Raw genomic sequence first — 27,831 nt, 5'->3', positions numbered from 1 at the left:
TTTCGCTTCCCTGCTGTGTGCATAATCTTCATCATCCATCTTTCTACATTCATTTGCATGTTCGTACATATTTGTATTTATGCATGTTTTTTGTGTACGTATGTATGTGTCTATGTGGGTTCCACTACGTTAACTTTTTGAAAATTCATAGATTATTATGTTCCTTTCTTGATTTCATCCGTTAATTGGTGTGCTTAAGCGTTAATTTAATATTTTTAATTGAAGTGTTGATATGATGTTATATATTGGCAATTTTAATATTTTTACTAACTAGATAAATGCACGTGCGTTGCACGTAGAGAAATGGAGATAATATTTATATGATAACCTTATTTAAATATGTTTAAATTATTTTTGAAATAATAATAACTTTTAATAGTTAAATAATTAATTATTTGGTTACAAATGAAATAATCACATTTTCTTGTCTTTGATTTGAAGAGCTCCTGAAATCTTTTTGTACCAATCGATTTTTATGTTCTTAGCTCTTTTTTTGTACTCGGCAATTGGTTTGTCATCTCGAATTCATCTTCGTCTTCATGGATCTTCATGTTTCTGTTGATATTCAATTCATTTGATTTTTCTTCCTTAGGTTGTACATTGCTTTGTTTAGTTGGCTTCATAATCTTCCAAGATCTCCGTTTCCTGATGTTAACATTTGTTGTTGGATAATTGTCATGTATATCAATAGCTCTGTCACAATCTTTAACACTCCATCACGTTTTTATACTGAATTATCCAACTTGAACAAGAATGTGTGGAGCTTGGAGCTTGGTTGATTTAGCAAATCTTTATATGAGTTATTTGGTAAATTCTGCATTGCAAATTTTTATTGTTAGATGCCAAATCTAAATATTCTATTTTTGTAGATATAAAATCATTTTTTTTATTTTATCTTATACTTGGTCATGAATTTGAATGAAATATTCAATAGAACATCCAACAAAAGATGTTCAATTGTAATTGTTATTCTATACCTGTAACATAAAGAAGTAAAGTATTGATCATCTCTCTTTTTTTTTTTTTTTTGTGATCTAAAACTTGGGTTGGGTATTTGTATTTTTTTATTATCTTGGAATGATCGTAATTGGATTGTTGATGCAATTGACACAACTTGCTTTGTTGTTTGTTTTTGTAGCAGCTTGGCAACAAAGATTACATGCTTCATACCATGGTGTAGCTTTGTTTTCGATTTCTTTTATCTTGCTCCGTATCAAATAATAGTTGTTCTATGTAAAAATAAGAAGCATTTCGAATCTTGGTTTATTTTGAATGTTAGTTGTTAAAAATTTTAATATTTAGCATGACAAATTATTTTGTTTTTTGTTTTTTATTATTTTAGTACTTAAAACCATTAAGATTCATAAATAGTAAATGCAATATCTCCGTCAACATAGCTCGTTTTTTTTGTTACATCTTCTAATGTCACTTCTTTGACGTCTGTGAGTGCCTTCGTAACCCAAAGTTCATTTAACTCTTGTTTGTAGTCTGCATCCAACCTACAAATTTATTAAAAATAATATTCTTTAAGCATTCATATATTATAATAAACAAAACGTCCACTATTTTTATTTAGTTTCTAACACTATTTTATATATTTAAGAAGAAAGTTGTCATGCTAGAATAATTTTTGTCAACAATTGAGTAAGTTCATACAGTTTTATGCAATGAAATGTATAACTCACGAATACGAAGAGTTAGAAATTCAGAAATATGTCTCATGTTTGTACTGCTCTGGCGATGTCACATAGTGGGTTAAGAATCATTGCAGTTGTCGGCGTAGTTTGTACGGGAAATTGGCCTTCAGTCCCCAGCCTTCGATTTTTTTTGTGTTCAGTCCCTGGGTACTTTTTTGGTACCACATTTCCACATGAAGTGTACCACATTTTGTATGACATAGTACCACAATTTTGTGGGTAGGGAGTGTATCCAAAGAAATATTTTGATTGGAGATTTTTCACCAACTTCCCCTAGTTTGTAACTATTGTGCATCTGTTTCATTGTTTCTATTTACACCACACATTAGTCATTTATGCTAAAAAAAATATTTAGGGAAAGAAGAAAGAATGTTTGTTTTATAACATACTGAGAAAGATTTGCATGGTCAGATTGGAAAATGCAACAATAGGATGTTCAGACTCAATACGCTTCATCAATTGCCTTTCGTGTATTGCCAAGTCGTCCCACACAGTGACATAAATAGTTTCCATTCCAAACAAAATAATTTATATGTTACAAATTAATTTTAAGATATGCATGTTTATATTTTGCATTTTTTATTTAAATTTATCTCATGTTGAGAAGCATAACTTGTCTGATCCTTTGACCTTCTGTTTTATCTGGTCTGGTGAAATTGCTTAATGGCATGACTTTATTTAGTATACCAATCACATCTGTACACATTTCATTGTTTTTATGCAGATAAATATGACATCTGTTTTCAATTGGAAATTTTTTTTTTTATTTGCGGTAAGTTCTTATTTAGTATACCAATCACATCTGTACACATTTCATTGTTTTTATGCAGATAAATATGACATCTGTTTTCAATTGGAAATTTTTTTTTATTTGCGATAAGAGAACTTACACAGAACTTCTTTTGCATTCACGAATTCGTCGAATTCGTTGAATATAAATGTTAGATGTGGCATCTTTAGCATCCGAGGTAGCTCTGCAACTATGGTACTCTTTTGTAAATTCAGCTCAAAGTTGGGGTTGACATTTGAATATCTGGAGTCTATGCATTTGATAAGAGAGTTATATATCGTATACCACTTATTGGTTTCCAATAACTTGCGGAAATATTCATTGACATTTGAGAAAATCAATCCATAAATTTGCAAAAGAAAAGTAAGAGAGATTAATTTGATGGTAAAATACGTTAGTATGAATATAAAACTTGAGGCAAAAACAAACTTATGTATCTGTTCATATTTTTTTTTTCAAAGTTAAAGAAATGAGTCAATGCTGAGAAATAATGATTTTTTATTACTCTGATGGTGGAATTATGTTTTTACATCGTTTTGCGGTATATATATAAATTTTAGTTATAGTAAAACTTAGAAATATAAAGGCAAATAATTCTCAAAAACAAAAAAGAAATATATCATATAAAATATATAATATTACAAAAATAAAATGGAATTATTTATTATCTAATTAAATTTCATTTTTTTGTTGGTTTAGTTTTGAAAAATATATCCCGACCGGAACAATATAAACTTCATTTTTAATATTTATATGCGAATTAAAAAATGATTTGTATCTCATTTTGGTTCAATTTGTTTTCAATTTTTTCAGTTCGAGTCACATTAAAGGTTAACACCTCTATATCAAAGTCAATGACTTGCTGATACATTTTGAACTATGTCGTACCTGATTTTTATAACGAAAACCAAAAATAACTATGTTGCACATAAAATATCTGACATAGACATTTTTTTGCTAACTCAAAATTTAATTTTTTTTTATCACTTTTTGTGCTTCATATATAAATTAATTTATATGTAAGATAAATAAACGTATAATCAATTATAAATTTTTTAACAGTGGTTCGATGTTTATGAGACAACAAATGTTAATATAAGATAATTTTAAATGATCGTACTCTATGTTAAATAAAAATATTATAAATTAAGCTGAACATCAAATTTGTTGAGGAAAAAATAATTTGGTCGATCTGATTTAGTTGATATTTTCTTGTAGAAACGTTAATTATCAAATTATAATTTAATGATTTTTAATGAAAAATTGGTTGAAGTATTAATTTAATCAAATTGATTATATAAACTAATTATTGATTTTTCCATTTTTAATATAACTATTGTGAAGTGTATTATTCGGGAATTTTTAAAGAAAGATTAAAAGAATAAAATAAAATTTGTGATAATTTGACATGCATGGAAGTGAGTGAATTGGTGAACGGATTAACTAATTACAGAGGAGGCAAAGTGTAATTGGTCAATGGATTAATTAATTAACTAATTAAAGTGGAGGAATACAAAGTGTCACGTGGGTAAAATTTTAATGAGGACAATTAATGAGGACAATAGAGTAAAATCACAATTCAATCCATATATTTATATAGATTTTTTTTTTGATGGTAACCCTTGTAATTTTATTCAAAGTGCAATAAATCATCCATTACAAGATTCACCAACCAAAGCGGAAAAACCCCATTTTCCTAAACAAAAGGAGATGTGGAGGAAATAGAAAAAGACGCTAAAGAGTGCGCCACCCTATTCGCGGAACGGCCTACGTGTATAAGATCAGTATTAGAGCTCATATCCAATAGTTTTCTAACATCCCACGCCAAAGGACCACTATAACTAAGATCATCTGCTGGGTTGATGACTACTTGCACCGCCAGCAGAGAGTCAGTAGTAATTACATGGGTTTCCAGACCTCGTTCCTGCACCATCTGCAATCCATATCTTATTGAAAGAAGCTCCGCAAACACAACCGACTGTGGTCTAAATATTCTTTTTCCAAAGGCTAGGTGAATTTGACCCTCATGATCTCGCACAACACCTCCAATTGAGTAACCCCCAGTTTCGTAGTTCACCGCTGCATCAACCTCTAGTTTCAAGGTGTTCGTCGGTGGTCTCATCCATCTTTCAAGCTGGGAAGATGTCTTCTGCACAGGCACAGTACATAAGGATTCTCGAGCTTCCTTAAATTCTTGCAGCAAATTGGTGCTCCACTTCACATCCAACCGGGCGCTCTCTGGCACTTTCTCATGCACAATCCTCAGTCTATCATGCCACACCGCCCATGTTCTCATCACAAAAACCTCCATATCTTCCTTGCGAAGCACTGTCTTCATTCGAACGGAGATGTCGAAGAAATCCATATCTTTCACATGTTTCAGAAAGATATAAAATTTTGTATCCTTCCAACATTTTTTTGCTATGGGGCACCAAAAAAGTGCATGCTCAGTTGAGTCGTGGCCATATCCGCACAGTGGACACAAGCCTATCACAGGAACATGATGTCGCGCCAAGTTCGCTTGAGTGGGAATGATGTTGTGCATTGCTCTCCACCACAAGATTCGAACCTTCGTAGGAACTGACAGGGACCATATGAATTTCCACCAAGGTTTTGTATGGTTGTCCGAGCTATGTTTTGGGGTCTCAAAGAACCCTATTTGAAGCTTGTAGCCACTCCGAACCGTATACTTTCCTTGGGCTCATAGAGCCAAAATCTAGAATCCTCGTTCCCATTACTTGCAATCGGGATAGCTAGGATATCTTCAACTAAATAAGACAGAAGAGTGGTACGAATCAACGGCTCATTCCGTGCTCCATTCTCGATGAGAGAGTTCACTGTATCAAGATAATTCTGGGTGCCATCAGGCCGCTTAAGGGCTCTACATCTTGGAATCCACCGGTCTCTAAAAGTTGCGATATTTTTCCCATTTCCAACCCGCCAACAGAGGCCTTTCCTCATAAGCTCCCTACTCCACAAAAGTGATCTCCAAATAAAAGATGGGTTATTCCCTAGCTGGGCGTCCATAATATCATTATACTTAAAATATCTCGCCTTTAGAACCTAGGCTACTAGAGAGTCTGGATTAATGGCAATTCTCCACACCTGTTTCGCAAGAAGAGATCTGTTGAACATTTCCAGATTCCGAAATCTCATGCCTCCCATACATTTTGGCTCACATAACGTATGCCATGCTATCCAATGCATTCGCTTCCTCCCTTCTTCCATGCCTCACCAAAAATTCGCGCATTCCTGTTCAATAGCCTCACATATCGACTTAGGTATGTGGAAACAAGACATGGCATACGTCGGGATAGACTGTAACACTGACTTGATTAACGTCTCCTTACCTCCTGCAGAAAATGTCTTATTACCCCATCCTTTCTGGCGTTTAACAACAGCCTCAATTAAATACCTAAACTGGAGTTTCTTACTACGGAGAGAGAAAGTCGGCAAGCCCAGATAAATCTCATGGCCCTGTGTAATGGATATCGTCAACGTCGTTTTAATCCGATCAATAATTTCTTGCTTCGTATTCGGACTGAAGGATAAAGATGGTTTCTCAAAATTTATGAGTTGTCCTGAAGCTTTTTCATACATCAATAGGCACTGGTGGATATTTAAACAGTCTACGAGAGTAGCTTTAAAAAAGATGAGGCTGTCATCAGCAAAAAATAGATGAGATATCTGCGGACTAGAGGTCGCTATACGAACACCATGGATCCATTTGCGAGATTCAAAGGAACTCAGAATCGATGATAAGCCTTGAGCACACAAGACAAACAGAAAGGGTGATAGGGGATCACCTTGACACAAGCCTCTGCCCGGATTTACATGGCCTACAATATCACCATTGAGTACAAACGAGTAATTAACAGTACGAACACAACGCATCACCTTCTCAATCCAGATAGGATCGAACCCAAGCTTGCCCATAATTCGTTCTAGGAAATCCCATTCAACTCTATCGTACGCTTTACTCATATCAAGCTTTAAAGCCACATAACCATTGTTCCCCTTCTTCTTACTCCGTATCCAGTGCAGAGCCTCAAAACCCAGTAAGATATTATCTTTAATCAGTCTGCCGGGGACAAAGGCACTCTGAAACTCATCTACCGCCATATCCAGAATCTTCCTGAAACGATTGGTCAAGGCCCGTGAGACAATTTTGTAGCAGACATTATATAAGCTGATAGGCCGGAAATCCTTCATAAGCAATGGGTTTTTAGTTTTTGGGATGAGAGTAATTATAGTCTCATTCCAGTCTTGGAGCCGAGAACCCTCATTTAGAACCCTTAGAACGGCCTCTGTAACCTCCAAACCTACCACATGCCAATATTTCTGGAAAAAGAATGCCAACATGCCATCTGGGCCTGGAGATTTCTCCGGATACATATCGAACAAAGCTTTCTTGACTTCCTCAGCCGAAAAAGGAAGACATAAAACCGAATTCATCTGAGCATTAATCTTCGGTTGAACGCAATCTAGCACTTGGTTCATATCCTGGATCGAAGGGCCATCAGATTTAAATAAATTAGAAAAATAGTCCACCACAATCTCGGCCATCCCCTCCTTCTCGGAACACCAGTCTCCATGCGCCGAAAGCAACCCGCTAATAAGGTTTTTCGCCCTTCTGTTAGAAGCACATGCATGAAAGAATTTCGAATTTCTGTCCCCGTGCGCCAGCCAATTAACCCTACTACGTTGTTTCCAATATATCTCTTCCTTGGAGGAAAGGTGTTCAATTTGTTTCTCTAGTTCCTGGATGTGGACTACCGAATCATGCCATTTGTCCTTAGTCTTCAATCTGTTTAAGAGAGCTTTTTTGTGCTTTATTTGTCTAGGAATGCGACGAAATCTATCATCAGCCCATGCACTGAGTGCCATCTTGCATTTATTAATGCGGTCAGGAAGCTTAAGGGTAGTATCAGACAAGCACCACCCATGGGCAACTATTTCTGCGCAATCCACTTCGGTGGCCCAGAGGGTTTCAAAACGGAACCTTGGGTTATGGGGATGAAAAGTTGTTGACCCGGTGCCCAGATCCATAAGAATCGGCCTATGATCGGAATGATAGAATTCCAACGATTGGGCTCTGGCAGTGGGATACAAGAGGCGCCACTCCAAAGTACCAACATACCGATCAAGACGTTCAAAGATGATTTCATCAGCCGAGCGGCGATTAACCCATGTAAAAAACTCCCCTCCGCCATGCAAATCCTGGAGTGTGCAGTCATCAAGGACATCCCGGAATGCCTCGGTCTGATGTAACGGCCTCAAAGTACCTCCCACTTTCTCCCGATCGAAGCAGATTTCATTAAAGTCCCCTCCTACGAGCCACGGGACGCCTCTGCGTTCTTGATTCCCAAATAACCGCCGCAGAAGGTCCCACGATAGATATCTCTTTGAAACCTCCGGGTTGCCATAAAATCCCGTGAATCTCCAGCATTTTTCAAACTGCTTTACCAGACAATCGATATGGCCAGAAGAGTACGAGTGAATCGAGACATCCAGCGGTACTTTGCAAAAAAGAATCAATCCCCCACTTCTACCTTTACAGTTCACAGTAAACATTCCAAAAAAACCAAGGATATTTTTCGACCCTCGACATTGATAGTCTCTCATTTTCGATTCTGAAATGAATAAGACAGACGGGTCCTTTTCAGCGACTAATCGCTTAAGTTCACGGAATGCCCTTTGGTTCCCAAGCCCCCGAGCATTCCAGATTATACAACTCATTAGTATCGGCGGGGTTGCTTAGCGCGGTGGTGGCGGGGTTGCTTAGCAACCACCGCCATAAGCAACCCCGCCAAAAATGTACGGTTGTCGCCTTCCCCAGTCTCCTCAAGGGCTCGTTTAGTACCAAGCCCCGGAAGCTCCATCTGAGCGTCCAACTCTCCATCAACCCTACAACTTAACGGAATGGGCAGATTATGTTGCTGGTCTGAACACGACCCCTTCTCTCTGGCTCTGCGTTTCCAGCGAGTTTGAGACTTAGGCTTAGGGACCTTCGTTGTATCCCGATCATCCATCAGATTATCAGTGCTAACAACTTCTGCAATCGGCTGAGCCTTGTGAATGCTCGTTTCTGGAATCAACTGCTCCACATCCGAATGGTGATGGCTGTGATGTGGTTCACTAGCAACCTGTTTCCCATGCAGTGTTGAAACTCCCATAATTTCGGTTGCTGTTATGCTACCTTCTTTAGATTTGAAATTCTGACTTTGTCTAGCCACGGCGACCAACTCTTCATCCTTGTGTAGGAGTCCACTAGAAGTACTTCCTCCCACCTCCTCAGAATCACTCGAAGGGCTACCCGAAGTAAAGAATTGCTTGTTACCATGTAACTTCGATGGGGAGGATTGCCTGGATTTGACACGTCCCCCGCCTCTTGGTACTGCTTTCAACCAACTACCATAATTCAGCTTTCCATTCTCCTGAGGCTCAACATCACAATTCCGGAAGGAGTGTCCAATAATACCACAGTTGTAGCAAAAATCCGGCAATCTTTCGTAGGACAGAATCACAAAAACATCATCCTCATCACTAGCAAGAGAAAGTCGAATATGTTGCTTTAATGGCTTAGAGATATCAATGCGTACCTTAACACGAGCATATCTGCCCATAGCAAAACCGTTCTCTTTCGTGTCAATCTCTTCAACCACCCCAAGGTGGTTGCCCAGTTTCTCCAGAAAATCCTTATGCAGGAATATAAGTGGGAGATTATAACATTGAATCCAGATAGAAATCTCCGTGAAGGACATCATATTCGGCGGTTGCATTCCACTCGGCTCCCGAAAAATAATCAGATCTCTGAATAAATTCCATGGGCCACCATAGAGAGCACGCTTTTTATCCTGCATGGATTTGAAATCTAGGAGAAAAAGATTGTCTCCCAGGCCTCCTATCTCAATATGTTTTGTGGCTTGTAGTATGCGTGGAATTTGATTCACAAAAGCCTCATGGTTTACGGCCTTGGATGAGAAGACCTTAGCCACAAGGCACCTCCCAATACGACCTCCCAATACGCTGCTCTCCTAGTAACAGGGAGTCTGCTTCAAACGTTATATGTGGATCTTTGTTTGGTGATGAAGATAGCTTGAGGGCAGTAACCAATCGGACAACTTCGTCAGGGTCCATAGAGATGCTAGACCAAGCCTAGCGTGGACTTTAGGGAAAACCTACAGCAAGGTAGGGAAGAACTCTCACAGGCGGCTTCCTGAGGAAACCCTAGGAGAGAAATCCAATGAAACGTATATTTATATAGATTTATTTATAATAGTAATAGATATAAATAGATATAGATATAGATATAGATTGGAAGTAAAGTGCGACGCTAGTCTTGTGTCGGGAAAAAAACACTATAATTGTAAAGAAAAGAAAAAGAAAGATAGTGTATTAAGGTTATGAGTTACATGATAAAAAGAATAAAATCATAAATAGTTAAATATACTCAACAAAAAATGTATTTTTTTTAAAAAAAATAACAAACTGACATTCACAGATTTTATGAGATTTTTTTATGTCAAAAATATTATTTTTCACTAAATATGAACCAAATCAATCCGTTTTGCAAATAAAAATCAGTAAGACTTTATTAGAGGAGACCGAATCCTATCAAAAATACATTCAATGAACGGTTAATGATATAAATTAGCTTGTATATATTCGCAAATTTATTATTTTAATAGGTGGATACCATTTTGGAAAAAAAAAACATAATTCTTGCACATGCAAAGTCCATTTCCTTTGACAGGTGTTATTAGGATTCTCTCTTTATCTTTTATTCTCAAAAGTCCAAAAAAGAAGCCCCGATTTCATTGTCGGGGTCCCCCTTAATGATAAAAATGGAAACTCGATGTTGGGATTTTCCGTTAATTGAGGAGTCTGTCTGAAAGCTGAGGAAACTAGAATTCAAACCGTGTCAGCAAAGTTAGCTCCTACCATCCCCTTCACATAGAAGTACAGAATCAATACCAATATATATATATACAATATATATATCTATATAAGAAAATTTGTAGCAAAATCTAGAATGGGAGCAAATTCATGGCTAGAAATCATAGTTTGAGCACCTTAATAAGATACTTATCGTACTAAGTGACATCATTTGCTCTCACCAAAGTTTGATCTAGTCCTACAATCTCAGTAAATTAGTGATTAGATTTTTGAGGTATTGCATACCATTTTCATGGTGTTATTTTATTTTTGGATTCAACTGCTACATTGTTATGTTATATGTCCTTTTGGAAGTTATTCATTTGCAAAATTCATTAAACTATCACCTTGATTCTTATCCACTTCGTTCTCGCTTTGTATATCGTGTTTCAATATTTTCTGATCTCATCTTAATCATGATCTCTCTGAAATATGTATCTTGTATGCAGGTCTTGTAATAGAAGCAATGTTCCGTGGCTATCTTCTTCCTCGAGACTCAAGAGTAAGACCAGGTCGGTTAGTTTTGGAAAAGCTCGGGCTCGAGGGATTCAACTTCTCAAATTCGACTTAGGCCATAGAAATTTCGGGTACAACATTGCACCATATCAAGAACAAGAGACCTCAATTTTCGAACTGTCCCAAAAAGATTTTGACCATCTGCCCACATAATGAATCCAATGATCTTCGTTATAGGGTAACTACGCTTCAAACTGAGAATTTCGTAAAAGTTCATTCAAGAAATGGAGTCAAGTCAGGAGTCGAAAGATCTTCAGTGGGTTCTGAAATCAATGAGAAATGGAAGTCTTGATCTTTACAGTGTTTCTTTCTTCCTTTCTCAAGAGGGTTCCTATTGTTACCAAGAAACCGAAAACTCCATCATTGTCAACTTATCTACAGACGATGTTTTCAGCTTCTCTGAACTTCTTAAAGCTTTAGGAATGGCCAAGAAAAGTGTATTGAAACACATAGAGTTCCACCTCGTCGAATGGAAGACGGAACAAGCCAAAGACCTATTGTTGCTGCTTGAAAATAACCCAAACGTTAACCAGTTAGTGTTCAAAAGAAACAAGTTTGATGCAGAATGTTTCAAAGAGATAGCAGAGGGTTTGAGGAGAAATAAATGTGTCAAGGAAATAATGCTGTCTGAATCAGGTATAGGCTCAGCTGGAGCTAGAGCCCTTGCTTCAGTTCTTTCGGACAATAATATCTTGGAAGAGTTGCAAATATGGGAGGACTCAATAGGTTCGGGAGGCGCAGAAGAACTCTCCAAAATGATTGAAGTAAACTCAACTCTTAGATTATTGATTATTTTTGACTCAAAATCGATCACAGCAACACCTCTGGTTTCAGCTGTTTTGGCAAGGAATAGGTCTATGGAGGTCCATATCTGGAGTTTGGATTATAAGAATAAAAGTTCCAAAGTGGTTGAATTTGTACACGAAAATAGCACACTTCGAATATACCAGATTGACATCAAGGGTGCTTGTCGAGTTGCTTGTGCCTTGGGGTTGAATTCAACTGTGAGGTCCCTAGATATGACTGGAGTCAAGCTTAAGTCAAGATGGGCAAAGGAGTTCCGTTGGGTTCTTGAACAAAATCGAACCCTCAAAGAGGTGAATTTGTCGAAAACATATTTAAAGGACAAGGGAGTTATATATGTCGCAGCTGGACTTTTCAAGAACCAGAGTTTGGAAAATTTGTACCTAGATGGAAACTGGTTTGGAGGGATAGGCGTAGAGCATTTACTCTGTCCTTTGAGCAAGTATACCGCTCTTCAAAATCAGGCGAATACGACTCTAAAGACATTAACTTTAGGTGGAGGCAAGACTAGGATTGGCAAAGAAGGGTTGGCTGCTATTGTACAAATGTTAACAAGCAATCAAAGTGTGACATGTTTGGGTATATACAATGACGAGAGTCTGAAGCCACACGAAATAGTCAGAATCTTTAAAAGCCTGGAGAGGAATGCTACTCTAAAGTACTTATCTTTGCAAGGTTGTAAAGGGGTGAAGGGCGAGCTTGTGCTGCAGCAAATAATGGAGACTTTGAACGTGAATCCTTGGATTGAAGACATCGATTTGAAACGAACTCCACTCCAGATTGCTGGAAAAACTGAAGACATCAGCAAAAGATTGGGTCGGACTGAAAGGACCGAACCAGATATTGATATGCTCAAGGACATGCCTATGATAGTGCCTAAGAGTTGTCATGTTTTTCTATGCGGTCAAGAATATGCAGGTAAAAATGAATATTAAAATGTAATATAACTTAATATATTGATATTGCAAATGGAAATGTAACGCTCAGTGTAACATATGCAGGTAAAAGTACATTATGCAATTCCCTATCTCGAAATTTTTCTCCTTTGAAGGGGTCATACCTGGATCATGTAAGGACTCTTGTGGACCCGATTGAACAAGCGGTAAGTACACCAGGAATAAAAATTAAAGCATTTAAAGATGAAGACACAAAGATCTCGATATGGAATCTTGCTGGACAACACGAGTTGTACTCTCTGCACGACCTCATGTTTCCTGGCTATGGTTGCACATCGCTCTTTCTTATCATATCCAGCTTATTCAGGAAGCCTAACAACAGAGAACTGAAACTCGCGAATGAAATAGAAGAGGATCTCCAATATTGGCTACGATATATTGTTTCCAACTCAAGACGAGCTCTTCAGCAGTGTATGCTGCCTAATGTAACCATGGTGTTAACTCACTTTGACAAAATCAATAAGCAGTCTGATGATTTACTTGTTACTGTAAGTTCTATTAAAAGACTGAGAGATAAATTCCAGGGGTTTGTTGAATTATATCCGACTGTGTTCACATTGGATGCAAGATCATCTGCATCAGTGAATAAACTTGGCCACCATGTACGAAAGACGTGCAAGACGAATCTTGAAAGGGTTCCTCGAGTTTATCAGCTATGCAATGATCTCGTGGATAAAATATCAGAATGGAGACTGGAGCATGGAAACAAACCAACAATGAAGTGGAAAGAGTTTCAGGATGTTTGCCAAATCAATATACCATCTCTAAGAATCCACTCAAGACATGACAATAAAGAGAAATTCGAGACGAGGAGGAGAGCAGTGGCTACCTGTCTTCACCATATAGGAGAGTTGATATATTTTGACGAATTGGAGTTCTTGATCTTGGATTACGAGTGGTTTTATGGAGAGGTACTTGGTGAACTAGCAAGAGTAACTTTCAAAGGGCAAAATTCTGCAGAAAAGAATGGATTTATACTAAAGAAAGACTTGGAGAAAATTCTAGTAAGAAACTTACAGAGTCATATTCCGGGAATGAGAACAAAAGTTTTTGAGAATTTGGAAGCCCATATGCTTGTAAAAATCATGCTGAAACTCGAAATCTGTTATGAACAGGATCCATCGGATCCAAATTCGCCTCTATTGTTCCCTTCCAATTTGGAAGAAGGCAGATGGAAACATCAAAGATGGCTGGTGGATACTCCGGATGGCAATTATGTGGGAAGACATCTTCAGTGCGACGACTCCCACATATTTCTCGCACCAGACTTCTTTCCCCGCTTACAGGCAAGATTGACTATGCTCCCTTTCTTTCTTTTTTTGGGTTCTTTTTGTCCTTTGTTCGTAGATGCTCTATAGTCTTGGCCATAATAAAGGCATGTTTTGCGGACATGTAGGTACATTTGCACAACAAAGTTATGGGGTTGAAGAACCAACATGGAGCATCATACATGCTTGAGAAGCGCCTGATCTCAATAACTATAAACGGGATCCACACTAGAATAGAACTTGGCGAACAATTCGGTTATTATGTTGATGTGCTCGCCTGCTCCACTAAGAGTCCAACAGAAATGCTTAGACTTTTTCAACAGCTCATAATACCAGCAATCCAGAGCCTTTGTAATGGGATCACTCTATCAGAGTACGTTCTTCGCTCCGAATGCGTGAAAAATCTGACACTTCATAGATATAGGAGAAACCAATTTGTCCATCTGCATCAATTAAAACAAGCACTGCTCTCTCTCCCGGCTGATGCCATTTATGATTATCAGCACACATGGGATTCATATACGGATTCTGGGAGTCTAATTCTTGGCCCTGGTTTTGATTTTGCTCGAGATTTGTTGTCCGATGATGATTTCCAAGAAGTTATTCACTGCCGGTATCATGATTTGTATAATCTTGCCAATGAACTTCAAGTCACACAAGAAAATGACCCAAATCATCCTCCGACTATCAGCCAAGAAATAACTAGCTCGGTCGAGCCAACATTTATCGGGATAGCCAAGGGAGTAGAAGCAGTTCTACAGAGATTAAAGATCATTGAGCAGGAAATCAGAGATATCAAGCAGGAAATTCAGGGCCTGAGATATTATGAACACATGATTTTAATTGAAGTACATCGTAAAGTGAACTACCTCGTAAACTACAATACTCAACTTGAAGAAAGAAAGGTGCCAAACATGTTCTACTTCGTCAGGACGGAGAACTACTCAAGGCGATTGATCACCAGCATGATTTCAGGCATAACTGCTCTACGGCTGCATATGTTATGTGAATACAGGCGAGAGATGCATGTGGTTGAAGATCAGATTGGATGTGAACTAATGCAGGTAGATAACATCACAATGAAATCCCTGGCTCCATACATGAAAACATTCATGAAGTTATTGACATTTGCTCTAAAAATTGGAGCCCATTTAGCAGTAGGAATGGGACAAATGATCCCTGATCTCGGCAGGGAGGTTGCACATCTGATTGATTCTCCAGCTCTTTACGGAGTAGCTGGCGCTGCTGCTGCCGCGACAGCAGGAGCAGCTATAATTGGAAATAGAAGCCGGAACTCAAGGGATATGCAACAGGATCATATCGCTGCACAACAATGGTTAGTGGACTTTCTAAGGGACCAGAGATGTTCAACTGCAAAGGACATTGCTGAGAAGTTTGGATTATGGCGAATCCGGTACAAGGATGATGGCCAAATTGCATGGATTTGCAGGAGGCATATGTGCACACGAAGAATAGAAATTGTCGAAGTACCGATCTGAAGTGTATCTTGTAATCTCACAAAATGTTTTTTTCCCGCTAAAATCGAACATGTGATCATTTGATCTCGTATTCACATTCTTTACCAATTATTCGAATATATGAGCTATACATTGATATATTACATAATGAGAAATAAACAATAAAATAGTAGTGAATGAAGTTTGATTAGATGTGTAATAAATCAAAGAATTATGTACGTAGCATGAGTAGAAACCATAACATTATAATCAACAAATAAGGCGGAATTATGTTACATAATTTGTGCTAACCCCAATCTTTTTTCAAATGTTGTGGCTAATTTGTCTGTACTAAACACTTCTGCTACGATGATTTTGGTAGGGAAATGTAAGATCAAAGGGAAACAATAAATGGAAAAAAATCATTAAAAATAACGAAGCTGTTTGATTAAATGGAAATCATGCTACTTATTACCTTTTGACTTTTGTTAATCCTCTTTCGAAAGTGGTGTTACACCTTCATAATCAACCAACCATTTTTGTCTAACTTGCTACATACTTCAAAAACTAAAATTTATGAAACAAAACAATAATAATAAAGTCGTTACAAAAATAGTCGACCGAAGATTGACAATGTGAATAGGTTTCCAATGTCGATTCAATTTGAGACAAATGTTAGATGAAACACAACAATAAATAATTCTTACTTGGACAAAAGACGAATTACATCTTCTCATAGAATTTGAGTCAAATATTAGACGAAACAAAATATTTCATACCAGACATTGTCACTAAACCAAATTACACTTTGGAAGAAGTTGAGATGATTTAAAAACATAATGTTAAAAATAGATAATAAGATAAAATAAGTTCTCATCAAATTTATTCAAAACACAGAAAAGTTAAATTTATCACCGATAATTGCGATGCATTTGCGGTTCAGCCATATCTTTTTACTAACTAGTAGCAAAGCACGTGCGTTGTACGTAGGTAACAAACTTAAGTACATTATGAACAATGATCCTAAATTTGCAAACGCATATAGACACATAATTTTTTCACAAATTATTCGGTAACAAATATTATTTCACAGTTTATCTATTATTCTAAACAACATGGTTTAATTTTTCCAATCATTTTCTTGTATGATTTTTAAATCTTTCAGTATCATAATTTTATTTTATTTTTCTTATTTTTTTCTTCTATTAAATTCATCAATCATATCATCATATCTAATTTATATGTTTTTTCGTCGTCAGATTTGATTTTGATTAATATATTTTATGCTTGCGTGTATTTTTTTCAATGGTCTTCTTATTTTGTTTATTTGAGTCGATTTTGATTAATCTCTTTGATGCATGCATGTGTTTTTTCCTATGGTCTTTCTACTTTGTTTATTTGAGTCGTTTACCATTCGGTTTAACTCCATTTTATTTTTCTTTTTTTAAAATCTCACTCGATGTCTCCACATATTATATATATTTGTATTAAAACATAATTAAGTGTACGAATTAATTGTTAATGAGAAAGAATGTATGTCTGAATTTTGAAGTATAATGAATAAAAAAATTTAACAAATGGAGTGATAAAAGTAGATGTGATGTATATATTAATTTTAAAATTAATGATAAAATTACTTAATATGACAATTAGGAGAAAATACATGAAAATTCAAGAGCAGATAATATATTACGAAAAAAACTATTTCGAAGTAAGAGATGTAGATATATATTTTATTGCAGAAACAAAAAAAAAATCAAAATAATTCATAATCAGAAAAGTCCAAGCGTTTGTCGATTTACCAAATTTATAACTTGTGGTAACAATGCTTAAATGTTAACTCAAATATTTTAAAATCATACAGTAGCTCAAGCGTCACGTTTCGATTGTTTTATCCAGCGGAGACAATTATTGTACCCAACAGTTGCACTCTTTGCAATGAATGAGAATCGAATTCGTGAGACTGACTATGATACCAATTGTAGGACCAGACATTTGTCGCTAGCTTTACCAAAACTATAGCTGGTGGTAATAGTGCAACTCAAATATTTTAAACGGTATTGTAGTCCAATTGTCATGGTTCGATCAATGTATACAACAAATACAATTATTGCATTCTAACAATCTCACTCTCAATAATTACACTCCTTGTCATCTATGAGAATTGATCTCATGACTTTGTCCCTGATATATATCAATTGTATGATCATTCAACGTTAACTAAAATCTTTTAAAACCATAAAGCAACTCACACATTACGTTTCAACGATTATACCTAACATGAACAATTATTGCACTTAACAAATCCAATATGGATGTTATTTTACATTCAAGAAATTATTTCTCTAAATCAAATATATTCTCACTAATCAAATAATTTCATCGAACACAGAGTAATTTTAATTAATAATAATAATTTAAACACAAATATTAATTGTTGGGGTGACAATCATATGCCCTCACCTATGTTCCATTAAGTTGCAATCATAATAATAATGCACTATGAATTAGTAAACATAATTTAGTTAACTTATTAAGTGAGTAATATTAAATAATAATTTTGTTACTTTGAAATGTGAAAAATAGTTTTTATGTATATAAATTCATCATATATAATGATAATATGTAGAAAAACGGAAAAATTATTTTTTATGTATATAATTTCATCATATACAATGAGAAATTAATTAATAAGTTGAAAATAACAAACAAGATTTATATTATGTTTAGAACGCAACTGAAAAAAATAATGGGAAATTTAATTTTAAAAACATTATTATATAAAATATTATAACAACCCATAATGAATCATAAGTGAAATTACTAAATTATTGAACTAATATTTATTTAATTATTATTGAAATCAATTTATTGAAATTTATCAACATTTAACATTTTTTTATCATCTACATAAAAATATAAAGAGCTTAATAAATTTTTTGATATTAAATAATAAAAATAATGTAAATACATAAAAAATTCTTAAGTTCCTAAAATAATTATTTTATGATAATAATCTAATGTACTTGTAATAATCTAATAAAATTAGAAACATATAATAGATTTGAAGAGTTCATAAAATTTATCAATTATATCTGAAATATTAAACATTTTATTAGAAATTTTCAACTTTTAATTTTTTTTACCATCTATCTATATAAAAATACAAGAGTTTCACAAATTTATAGATATTAATTAATAAAAATAATTTAAATTGAACATATAAGAATTATAAAATTCATAAAAAAAATAATATAACATATTTATAATAGTATGAAAAAACTGAAAAATAGAGTTAAAGAACGCACAAATTTTATTAATTATATTTTAAAAAGTAAAACAATCATTAAAAAATATTATAGTTATTGTGAAATAAAATTGATGGACCATTAATGTGTATTATCAATGACACATTATGATTTAAATTTTCTATGTATATAATATTTCCAACAATGTTAAATAAAAACAATAAGCACAAAAACATCTGCAAACATTAAAAAATATATATAAGAAAAAAATAGTATCACAAAAACAAAATGACATATTTAAATTAAATAAAAAAGTACGATGGTTCTTAGTTCATATTTAAAAATCAACTTATTATAAAAGTGATGTATTTATATGTTAAATAAAAAAAAGATAAGATAGAAACATTAAATATTCATTAGTAACAATGAAAAAATCAACTCATTTTAGCAACCAATTTTAGTAGCAACAAAGAAAAACCATTAGTAAATTGATGAATTCAATATACATTAATGTCCAAATTCATTTAAGATGAACAATGAATTATAAAAAAACTCATTAAAAAAACTATTGATTTAATTTGTTAATTTAAATGAATAAGTATATATATTAGAAAATTTAGAAGTCATATATTTATATGATGTTAAATGTTAATTAGATATGTTAGATTACCGATGCTCACCATGCCCCATATTTTTAATGGTGACACTCCACAGCTCTTCATTGTCTCTTTTCCGGAGAGTGCCACCACTCGATCTCTCTGCTTTTAACTCAATCTCTTCATTCGGAATTAAACACTTGTGTATGTATGTCTTTTGCATTTGTAGATTTTATTCTCAGGTATACGGCAACGAACTTTTCTATGTATATATATTCCCAAATTCCCATTGCTTGAAATTTAATCAAGTTTGTGATATATAGTATACAAATTCGTTAACTTGGTTATCCGTTTTCATTTGGGGTGCTGAATGCTGAATTTATCTGGGTTTATATTATCTTGATGTATTTATGGAAATAAGGGGGAAAATTGTGGTTTTTGAATGCGGGAAGTTTAGTTAGTGGGATGCCAGGTTCCATGCGTGTGGATTAGGATCCATTCTGGATTTTTTGTTCTTTTATATAGTTTTGAACTGTTTAATGATTGTTTTAAGGTCTTCCTGAACTGGTAATAATATTTGTTTATTATTGATTGTGTTACTGAAACATTGGTTGAAGTGTTCATGTTTGCTGATCGATTATTAGTCCTTCACCTTGATTTTTTGTTTTTCTGATTAAAAGTTTCACTGAAAAGGCATCAGCACATTGTTTAGAGGCAGAGCTTAAGGTTTTGGATTTTTGAGGAGGGATTTCAGTTTTTTCAAGGGTTGAACTCGAGAATCATGGATAGTTTCAGAGATGACACCAAAGAATCTCAATTTTTTGATGCTCTTGAGCATATTACACCAGAACCTGATTTTGAATCTGATTTCAAAAGATGGGACTATGATGTGTGGATTGGTGCTCCTCAAATTGTTAGAGATCGTCGTGTCAAATTCATTAAATGGATGGAATTGTGGGCAGATAAATTTGAAGGAATGACTTCTGTACATACATGTGGTAATAGTGAAATTGGTGTTTCTAAGGAGGATGATCAGAGGAATATGGAGGACAGTGGGTATATGCTAAGAACTTCAAGTATTGTAGAAGAATTTTCTTCTAGCTGTTCTTCGTCATCAAGTCAGAATATGGTTGATTTGGAATCAAAACGTGGAATGTATTTAAGTGACTGTATTAATGGGGAGATTGAGAATGTTTCCATATTTTCTCCTTCGGTCCAGAAAATTGTTCAAAGGGAAGCCGAAGCTAATGAACATACACCAAGAACGATGAGTAAATTGAGGGATAGGTGGTGGTGTAAATTACGTTCAATAAAGTGTATGATGGGTGGGAATGTGGAAGATGATAGCATCGAATCGAGTAGTTCTAGCCAAGTTCATAGCAAAAGGGTCCGGAGAGTCAATGTTCGCTATAGTCGAAAAAGGTTGAAGGAACTCTCAGTCCTTTTCACAGGACAAGAAATTCAAGCGCACAAGGGGTCGATATTGATGATGAAATATAGTCTTGATGGACAATATTTAGCCAGTGGCGGTCGAGATAAGCTTGTTAAAGTCTGGCGAGTAGTGGAAGATGAAAGATCGAGTGCAATGGACATTCCAGATGTTGATCCATCATGCATGCACTTCTCGATGAATCAAGATTCTGAATTGAGACCTCTTGTGGTGGCGAAAGATGAAGCGAAATGTAAAACTTGGCAAAAGACAATGGAGTCAGCATGTATCGTCTTGCCTCCTAAGGTTTTCCGAATTCTAGAGACACCATTGCATGTGTTTCAAGGACACAGTGGAGAGATCTTGGATCTTTCATGTTCGCAGAATAACATATGAACAGGTTGTGAAACTTATTCTGATATTTTCTAAAACTTGTTATGGTGAAATTAAGCCATAGTTTTCGTTTTGGATTGCAATGTCTTCTTTAATCATCGGTTGATAAAACTGTTTGTTTGTGGTGGCTTGGAGTTGATCAGTGCCTCAAGGTCTTCCAGCATGTGATTATGGTATGATTGAATCCTTAATATCACGATGCTTTTATAACTAGTAATCATCACTAATTATGGTATGATTGAATCCTTAATATCTCGATGCTTGCGAGTGGTGTTATGGCTGATGAGTACAAAGAGATTAGAAGGGACAACAAAATGTTAATGGAAGCGGAAAGATCGTTCATTGCTCAAAAGACAAAATATGATTATATCAAAAAAGGGGACAGATGCACCAAATTCTTTCACAATCTTATCAAGAGAAACAATAAAAAATGATCAGTAATGGCAATACAAAAGCAGGATGGTACTACTACTACAAGTACAGCTGAAGTTGCTGAACAATTTCTTGACTTCTACAAAGGTTTGTTGGGTGCTAAGGTGGATAGAACAAGTGTGCACCGAGACACCATAGAACAAGGGCCGTGTGTACAGCATATTCATTGGCTGCAACACTGCACCTGTCACCATGGATGAAGTCAGACGTGCATTGTTTGACATTGATAATGACAAAGCTCCTGGCCCGGATGGTTATGGCTCGTTATTTTTCAAGAAAGCTTGGAATACGATTGGTAGAGATGTTTTGAAGCAGTGCAAGAGTTTATTGTCAGTGGCAGACTTTTGAGATAGTGGAACCATTCAATTATAGCGATGGTCCCGAAATCTGCGGATGCTTCTTTTGTCCATGACTATAGACCGATTTTCTGTTGTACAGTGTTCTACAAGATCATTTCCAAAGTCCTAGTTGAGAGGTTGAGGAAGGTCATTGCTGGTATAGTTGATGAGGCGCAATCAGCGTTTATAGAAGGTCGATCCATTGTTGATTATATTCACCTTGCTCAAGAACTGTTGAGGAAATACTCTCGTAAGCGAGGCTCCCCTCGGTGCATAGGCAGGGTTTTGAACCCATGGTAACTTTTCTCCTGGGGATGCCCAGGGTAATTGTACATGTACTATCTTTTTACCTTATTTAATGGAAGTAATTACATTAAAAAAAAAAAAAAAGATTTTATCCTAGGCTCTGGCTCAGAAGGGTCCGCGACTTGGCCAGAAGAAAAACACCCCACATCACATTTTAATCTCGGGGCACATACTTGTTCAATGAGCAAGTCTCAGTACAAAATTTTCAGGACTTCGTGCCAGAGTTTAACGAGTTCTCATGCTTGGGGTCTCGTTATAGTTACCAGAGACTGGGATGGCGAATTAGATCGTTTCACAATTACGGTTTACCTGCACCTGTGTAAGACAAGGAGACAAAAACTATCAAAAAATTGGATATATGTTCGCTTAGGAATGCAGCATTTACAAATGATCCAGCTCTGGTGGTGTCGCTAGACTTTGCAAGCTAGGCTGGCGCATATAGCTATCCTTGGCAGGATTGAAAGTGCTGGCCCAGACCCAGTCCATTTATAATGCTGCATGTTGAAGGTAGTTCAAGATTTTGACCGATTGGGACTGGGTGAAAACGAGCCGAATATCACCCAAATTTTCGTATTTGAGCTAGAGCTTAAAAGAATTTAATCGCTTGATTGATTCATTTGATTCAAGATTAATCATCGAGTATTTTTAAACCAAAATTTAGATTATAGTTCGAGTTTTTGAGCTAATTAAAATTTTAAATATATTTTAAAATTTCCATAAATATGTTGAAGTTTGTGGGGGCTCGAATTCCTCTAAAAAATTTTATGTTAATATGGGTGAGTTCGGCTCTAATTCAACAATTTTTAATGTTTGCATCTGGAGTACTGGCCCTTCGGTTGGCTACAAAGTTGCATCACTGGAAATGTGGCATCTAGTAAGACAACACCGAGGAGTTTTTCACGATTTGATTCACTCGGCTTCATTCTTTGAAATGTTAGATGTTTTCATCTTGGAGACATCAACTTCATGGAGTTGATCGAAGGATCTAAAATCTCTTCAATTTATTCATCTATGTGGATTTGGGGACGAACGAGGTGATGGTTGATTTTGTTTGAATGAATATGGTAGGGAATAATGTTTTTATTATGTCGGATAGTCTGAATCATTAAGAGTCGTGTTATCTGCCATTTTTTAGGTCGGAAAAGGCCATTTTTTGGTGAATTTGCAGCCGTTTCTCGAGCGAAATTTTGACTTTCTAATTGGAATTTTCATCGATAATTGAGAACTGTAGGAAGATTGAGCAAGGAGTTCACTCAGTTTCGGTTTTTATCCGTGATCATCTATCTTTGTTAAGAGCTGCATGAAAATGACATAGGCATTCCCGATATTTCTCATGTTTATTTTGGTCGAATCGCCATTGTCATATTCTCAATCATAAAACATACCTAACTGGATGGATGAAAACATGTGGGATATTAAGGATTATGGACTCTTATATTATTATGTTTTATGAGATGCAATAAGTAGAACTGTGGAAATTTGTTAACAATATCTCTGTTTTTATTTCAAATTCTGTGTTGAATTTGATTGGCATTCCCAAATCATTATATATGTGATAGATAGAAACATCAAGCACAGCTTACAATTTCACATCGTTGTAAATTTTCCTGCCTTATATTACAATCTGTGCAATTTAAACTCATGAGCACGGAAAAGGATCAGTTAGATTAAGTTGCTTCGTTTTTTTTTGTTTTTGCGTGTTTTTCCTTTTTGGTGGCTGAATGTTGACAGCGGTTCAAGTATTCTGACTTAGTATAAAGCTTGAACTTGGAATTACCTTTATGCTCATTCTATGCCTAATTTTTGGATTCAAACACATTGTGGTGAAAGAAAGTCTAGAGTTTACCGTTGAATTGTTTTCAGAACGTGCTTTTGTCAAATTTTCTGTCAAGTTGAACCTCTTATTGATATTACAGCAGTATAGAGTTTACTGTTAGATTGTTTTTCTGACATGCTTTTGTCAAATGTTCTCTGTTAGGTTGAACCTTTTATTTATTTTCATCTATATACAACTATTTACAACCCAAAGTACCTGGACAAAGGGTACCAAAACAAACTGATAGCTTAGCAACTGTCAGCGAGGAAGTTTTGGGTGTTTTGCTGTCAAAGGTGATCATCCTATGAATTATTAAGTGCCAATTTTACCTGATGACAAAAGGTATTTAATTCTTGCCATCATAGTTATATTTCTGAATTGGATTTTAAATTTTATATAATTTTATCAGGAACTTCAGTGTGGTGATTGGTCTAAGCGTCCTTTGACAAAAGAGCAGAAGATATATGCAGCTGCAGATGCTCATTGTTTGGTTGAGATATTTTATATCTTCCAAGCCAAGGTTGTCAGAGAAGGGTTTGATGTTCTTTATTTAGATGGCTAAATGATTAGATTTGAAAATTCGCCTTTTAGTTTAGTTGAAGTTTTCGGATTTAATTATGTCTTGTTTGACATATTACTGCTGCATGCACCAGGTACCATTAGTTCTGAGCATATTACCTTAAACCGAGTGCTTTGATGGATGTTCTTTACAGCTAACTCTGGGCGAAACTGCAATAAACATAGGCCATCTGATTTAGATCCTGGGTTGAAGAGCTTTGAGAATTATGATGATTGTAGTCTGGTGAGAAGCAACCAAATTCGTTGAAGCTTCAAATGTGGTCCGCACAACTATGCCAGAATTGTGTGGCAGCATAGAGACAACTAAGGAGGTGGATTCCTCTAACTCATGTAAAATCAACAAAGAATTGGATAGCATCCTCTTGTGGATAGTTAGGAAGTACAATGACAGAATCTTGTTGAAGGACTCCGATAGAAACCGCAGATCAAAAAAGAAAACCAAAAAGTCTTCGACAGGACTGGAGTGCAAGCAAAATACCCCGGAAGTAATAGATAGTTAGCAAGGCGCTCCATGGGATCCCTCCTTGGGCGGTGACGGATTCCCTAAGTTTTTATGTGACGTGATGGCATGTTCATCAGATAATGGTTAAAGATTAAATTTTCATTACAAGATTTTCTTTTGGCTGAAATTTCTGTAGCTTAGTTTGGTAGCTGGTTATTTGATATGGATGAATTTTCTATTTTGGTTCCCTCAGGTTGAAGGCTTGGCGAAGCATTTGCGATGTGTTGAGGTAGATGCCGCAGTTCCGTATTCGAAGAGGCCCGATGCCAGGTACCATTTATAATCACTTTTCTTTAGCTTTAGGTGGCATATTTATGTTCGCAGACAGGAACTGTTGAGAGTTAGTATCTTATTAGTTTGTATCATGAAATGACAGAAGCTTGATTAACTAATCTGGAACTAAATTTCTTCGGAGATTCGATAGATCAAGCACTAAAAGAGAAGCGGGTGCTCTTAACCAGAGATCCCAAACTTTTGAGACATGAATATTTAATAGAAAATCAACTATACAAGGTGAAGAGTCTCCTTAGAAATGGACGGCCTCGTGAGGCAAATGGTTCGGATTATCACATTTTCTTTTCATCTCTTATTTATGCTCCTCGTTAAGTTAAATTAGGTCATTGATACTGCTTTAACTTACTTTTTTCTGTTACTTAAAATCCCTTCCCCGCAGAAGAAAGCCCAAAAAAATTCCTATCAACCTAAGCAGTAATTGTAGTATGTTCATCTAAATTGAAATAGATTTCAACTTAAAATATCTGAAGATCAGCTAATGTCAAGATGCACTAAATGCAACGGGAGGTTCATCCAAAAGCCCCTGACAACCGAAGAAGCTATCGAGGCATCCAAAGGATTTCAAGTGATTCCTAACTGTTTGTTCAACAAAAATCTCGAGTTTGGAGGTTCATGGACTGCCATCAACTTTACTGGGAGGTAGTCTTCTAATTATCTTATTAACTTCCTGCTTTGTTTTTTCGCTTCTCTCTGAAATATCAGCCACCAATTGCATTTCATCCTAGTGAATAGCTAGCTTGCTGAACTTCTGCAATCTCACTTCATTTTCCATACACGATGGGGATTTATATATAAACAAATACTTATCGGAAAATAACCATTTTTGCGAGACTTGTTGGCGAGTCTTGCTAAAACCTTTCCATACAATGTTTTTGCAGGGGAGTATCACAATGTGGTACAGTAGTTTATCGACGTTTGCCAGCTAAACACGAGTAAATTTAAGCCGAACGGATTTGGCAATTGGGAAATCCTGAAGAAAAAGGTTGGAATGCTGTTCTTTGATAGGAAAATATAGTCGTTTATAACTTGTATACATGTCTTTGATGCATTATTCGCTTTTTCATTCATTTAATAATCAAGAAACACATCCCTTGATTCAATATAACCACCCACCAGTAACTTATAAAAGTTTTTCGAGTCTCACGAATCAGGATCCGAGTATTCAACAGCAAAGTATATAACACCTACTGTTTGAGAACATCTACACTCTATATATGCATTTTTTTTTTAAAAAAGTGCAACCGTTAATATCTAGTAGTAATGCGCGGGAATTAATCTCGAAGTGTATATTATTGTGTGTTCATAATCAAGTTCAACTTAAAAAATTATCAAAATCACCGGAAAGTAGGATTTGTAGCACATACCCGATGTTTGAGGTCAATTTGTTGGGACTTATTGTGAACACATCATCCACNTTGAGGTGGAGGTCCATTGAAATAAAATAAAATAATAAAAAAAACTAGCATGATATTAAGTAAAAACATCAATTTGAATATTTGTTTACATTGATAAGCTCAATCTTATCTTCAAGTTTGGTTTGAATAATTTTAAAAATAACAAAAGAATTTTGTTTTGTTTGTTTTTTTTAAAAAAAAATTAGAGAAGTTAAAGAGTTAGCTTTTAATGAGTTTGGCGAAGTCTTGTATGGAGTTATAATAATTAAATTCACAACGAACGTTAAGATATTAATGATGATGAGTTGTGTTCGGAGTTGATTATCATGAGATGTTATTTAATAAATAGACAGAATATATATTCACAGTGATATATGGTGAAACTTAATGGTTTATTCACACATAATTAATTATATTGTCTATAATATTTTATTAAGCATATCAGTCATAATTGTATCAACGAAAAGAAGCTTCTCGGATTTTAATTTAATTAAGAATTATTTTCGATCAACAATCACAAGATAGACTAAATAGCTTGCTAAATAAATTATCCCAACTGAATTATACAAATTTTGTAAATATTTTCATCTCTAAAACAACTAGACGAGTATTGTTTATGTGATTATAAAATATTTATTGACTCGTTATTAATGTAATATATTGTTTCTTGTGTATTTATATAATATTTATTATATTTGTTGTTTTCAAACTAAACTTTACGATTATTACTATAACAAGAAGGTTCATTTTTCATTTTTCGTCTCAGATCTCATCGAACACAAAGTACGCCTCATCCCTTTCCCAGACTATATATCAGTCATAATTAATCCCATTTTCTGTGGTTGGATTTTTATATACATTAGTCTTTATTAGCTTTTGAGTTGAGCTGGCAAAGCACTAACATTTTAAAATGATATTGTTGTGAGATTTTATATGTCGTTCTGATAGGAAAGCACTATAAAGATGCCGAGTCTTGAATAAAATATACACAAATTTCAAGCGAGTTGGTGCGTGTTTTCGTCAAATCAACCCACTGAGATTTTGCTTCCCCACTAGTATGTATGCCCATATATATATA

At 35.3% G+C, this 27,831-nt stretch overlaps 2 protein-coding genes across 12 annotated transcripts; both read left to right on the top strand.

Annotated features, from left to right (window-relative positions):
- The first annotated feature begins 10,504 nt into the window (after nucleotides 1–10,504).
- LOC140973748 (protein TORNADO 1) lies at nucleotides 10,505–15,537 on the top strand. The gene is made up of 4 exons (XM_073436791.1): nucleotides 10,505–10,660; nucleotides 10,875–12,663; nucleotides 12,747–13,987; nucleotides 14,098–15,537. Exons 2-4 carry the CDS (start codon nucleotides 11,166–11,168, stop codon nucleotides 15,466–15,468), a joined length of 4,110 nt encoding a protein of 1,369 aa, XP_073292892.1. The 5' UTR covers nucleotides 10,505–10,660; nucleotides 10,875–11,165; the 3' UTR covers nucleotides 15,469–15,537.
- A 3,827-nt stretch (nucleotides 15,538–19,364) lies between these two features.
- Nucleotides 19,365–26,575, top strand: LOC140973747 (uncharacterized). Of its 11 annotated transcripts, XM_073436790.1 has the most exons (6): nucleotides 19,365–19,512; nucleotides 19,951–24,504; nucleotides 24,638–25,148; nucleotides 25,259–25,335; nucleotides 25,807–25,998; nucleotides 26,238–26,575. In XM_073436790.1, exons 3-6 carry the CDS (start codon nucleotides 25,146–25,148, stop codon nucleotides 26,293–26,295), a joined length of 330 nt encoding a protein of 109 aa, XP_073292891.1. In that variant the 5' UTR covers nucleotides 19,365–19,512; nucleotides 19,951–24,504; nucleotides 24,638–25,145; the 3' UTR covers nucleotides 26,296–26,575. The 11 variants fall into 11 exon arrangements, with proteins under 11 accessions (XP_073292891.1, XP_073292890.1, XP_073292889.1 ...); XM_073436789.1 differs by having other exon boundaries at nucleotides 24,638–25,335; XM_073436788.1 differs by lacking the exons at nucleotides 25,259–25,335; nucleotides 25,807–25,998; nucleotides 26,238–26,575 and having other exon boundaries at nucleotides 19,366–19,512; nucleotides 19,951–22,675; nucleotides 23,107–23,202; nucleotides 23,304–24,504; nucleotides 24,638–24,925.
- The last annotated feature ends 1,256 nt before the right edge of the window (nucleotides 26,576–27,831 follow it).

This window comes from Primulina huaijiensis, chromosome 3 (genome assembly GCF_012295235.1).
Source record: "Primulina huaijiensis isolate GDHJ02 chromosome 3, ASM1229523v2, whole genome shotgun sequence".
Taxonomy (NCBI): Eukaryota; Viridiplantae; Streptophyta; class Magnoliopsida; order Lamiales; family Gesneriaceae; genus Primulina; species Primulina huaijiensis.
The sequence above is the reverse complement of the archived record's forward strand: the minus strand, read 5'-3'. Positions and strand labels throughout refer to the sequence as shown.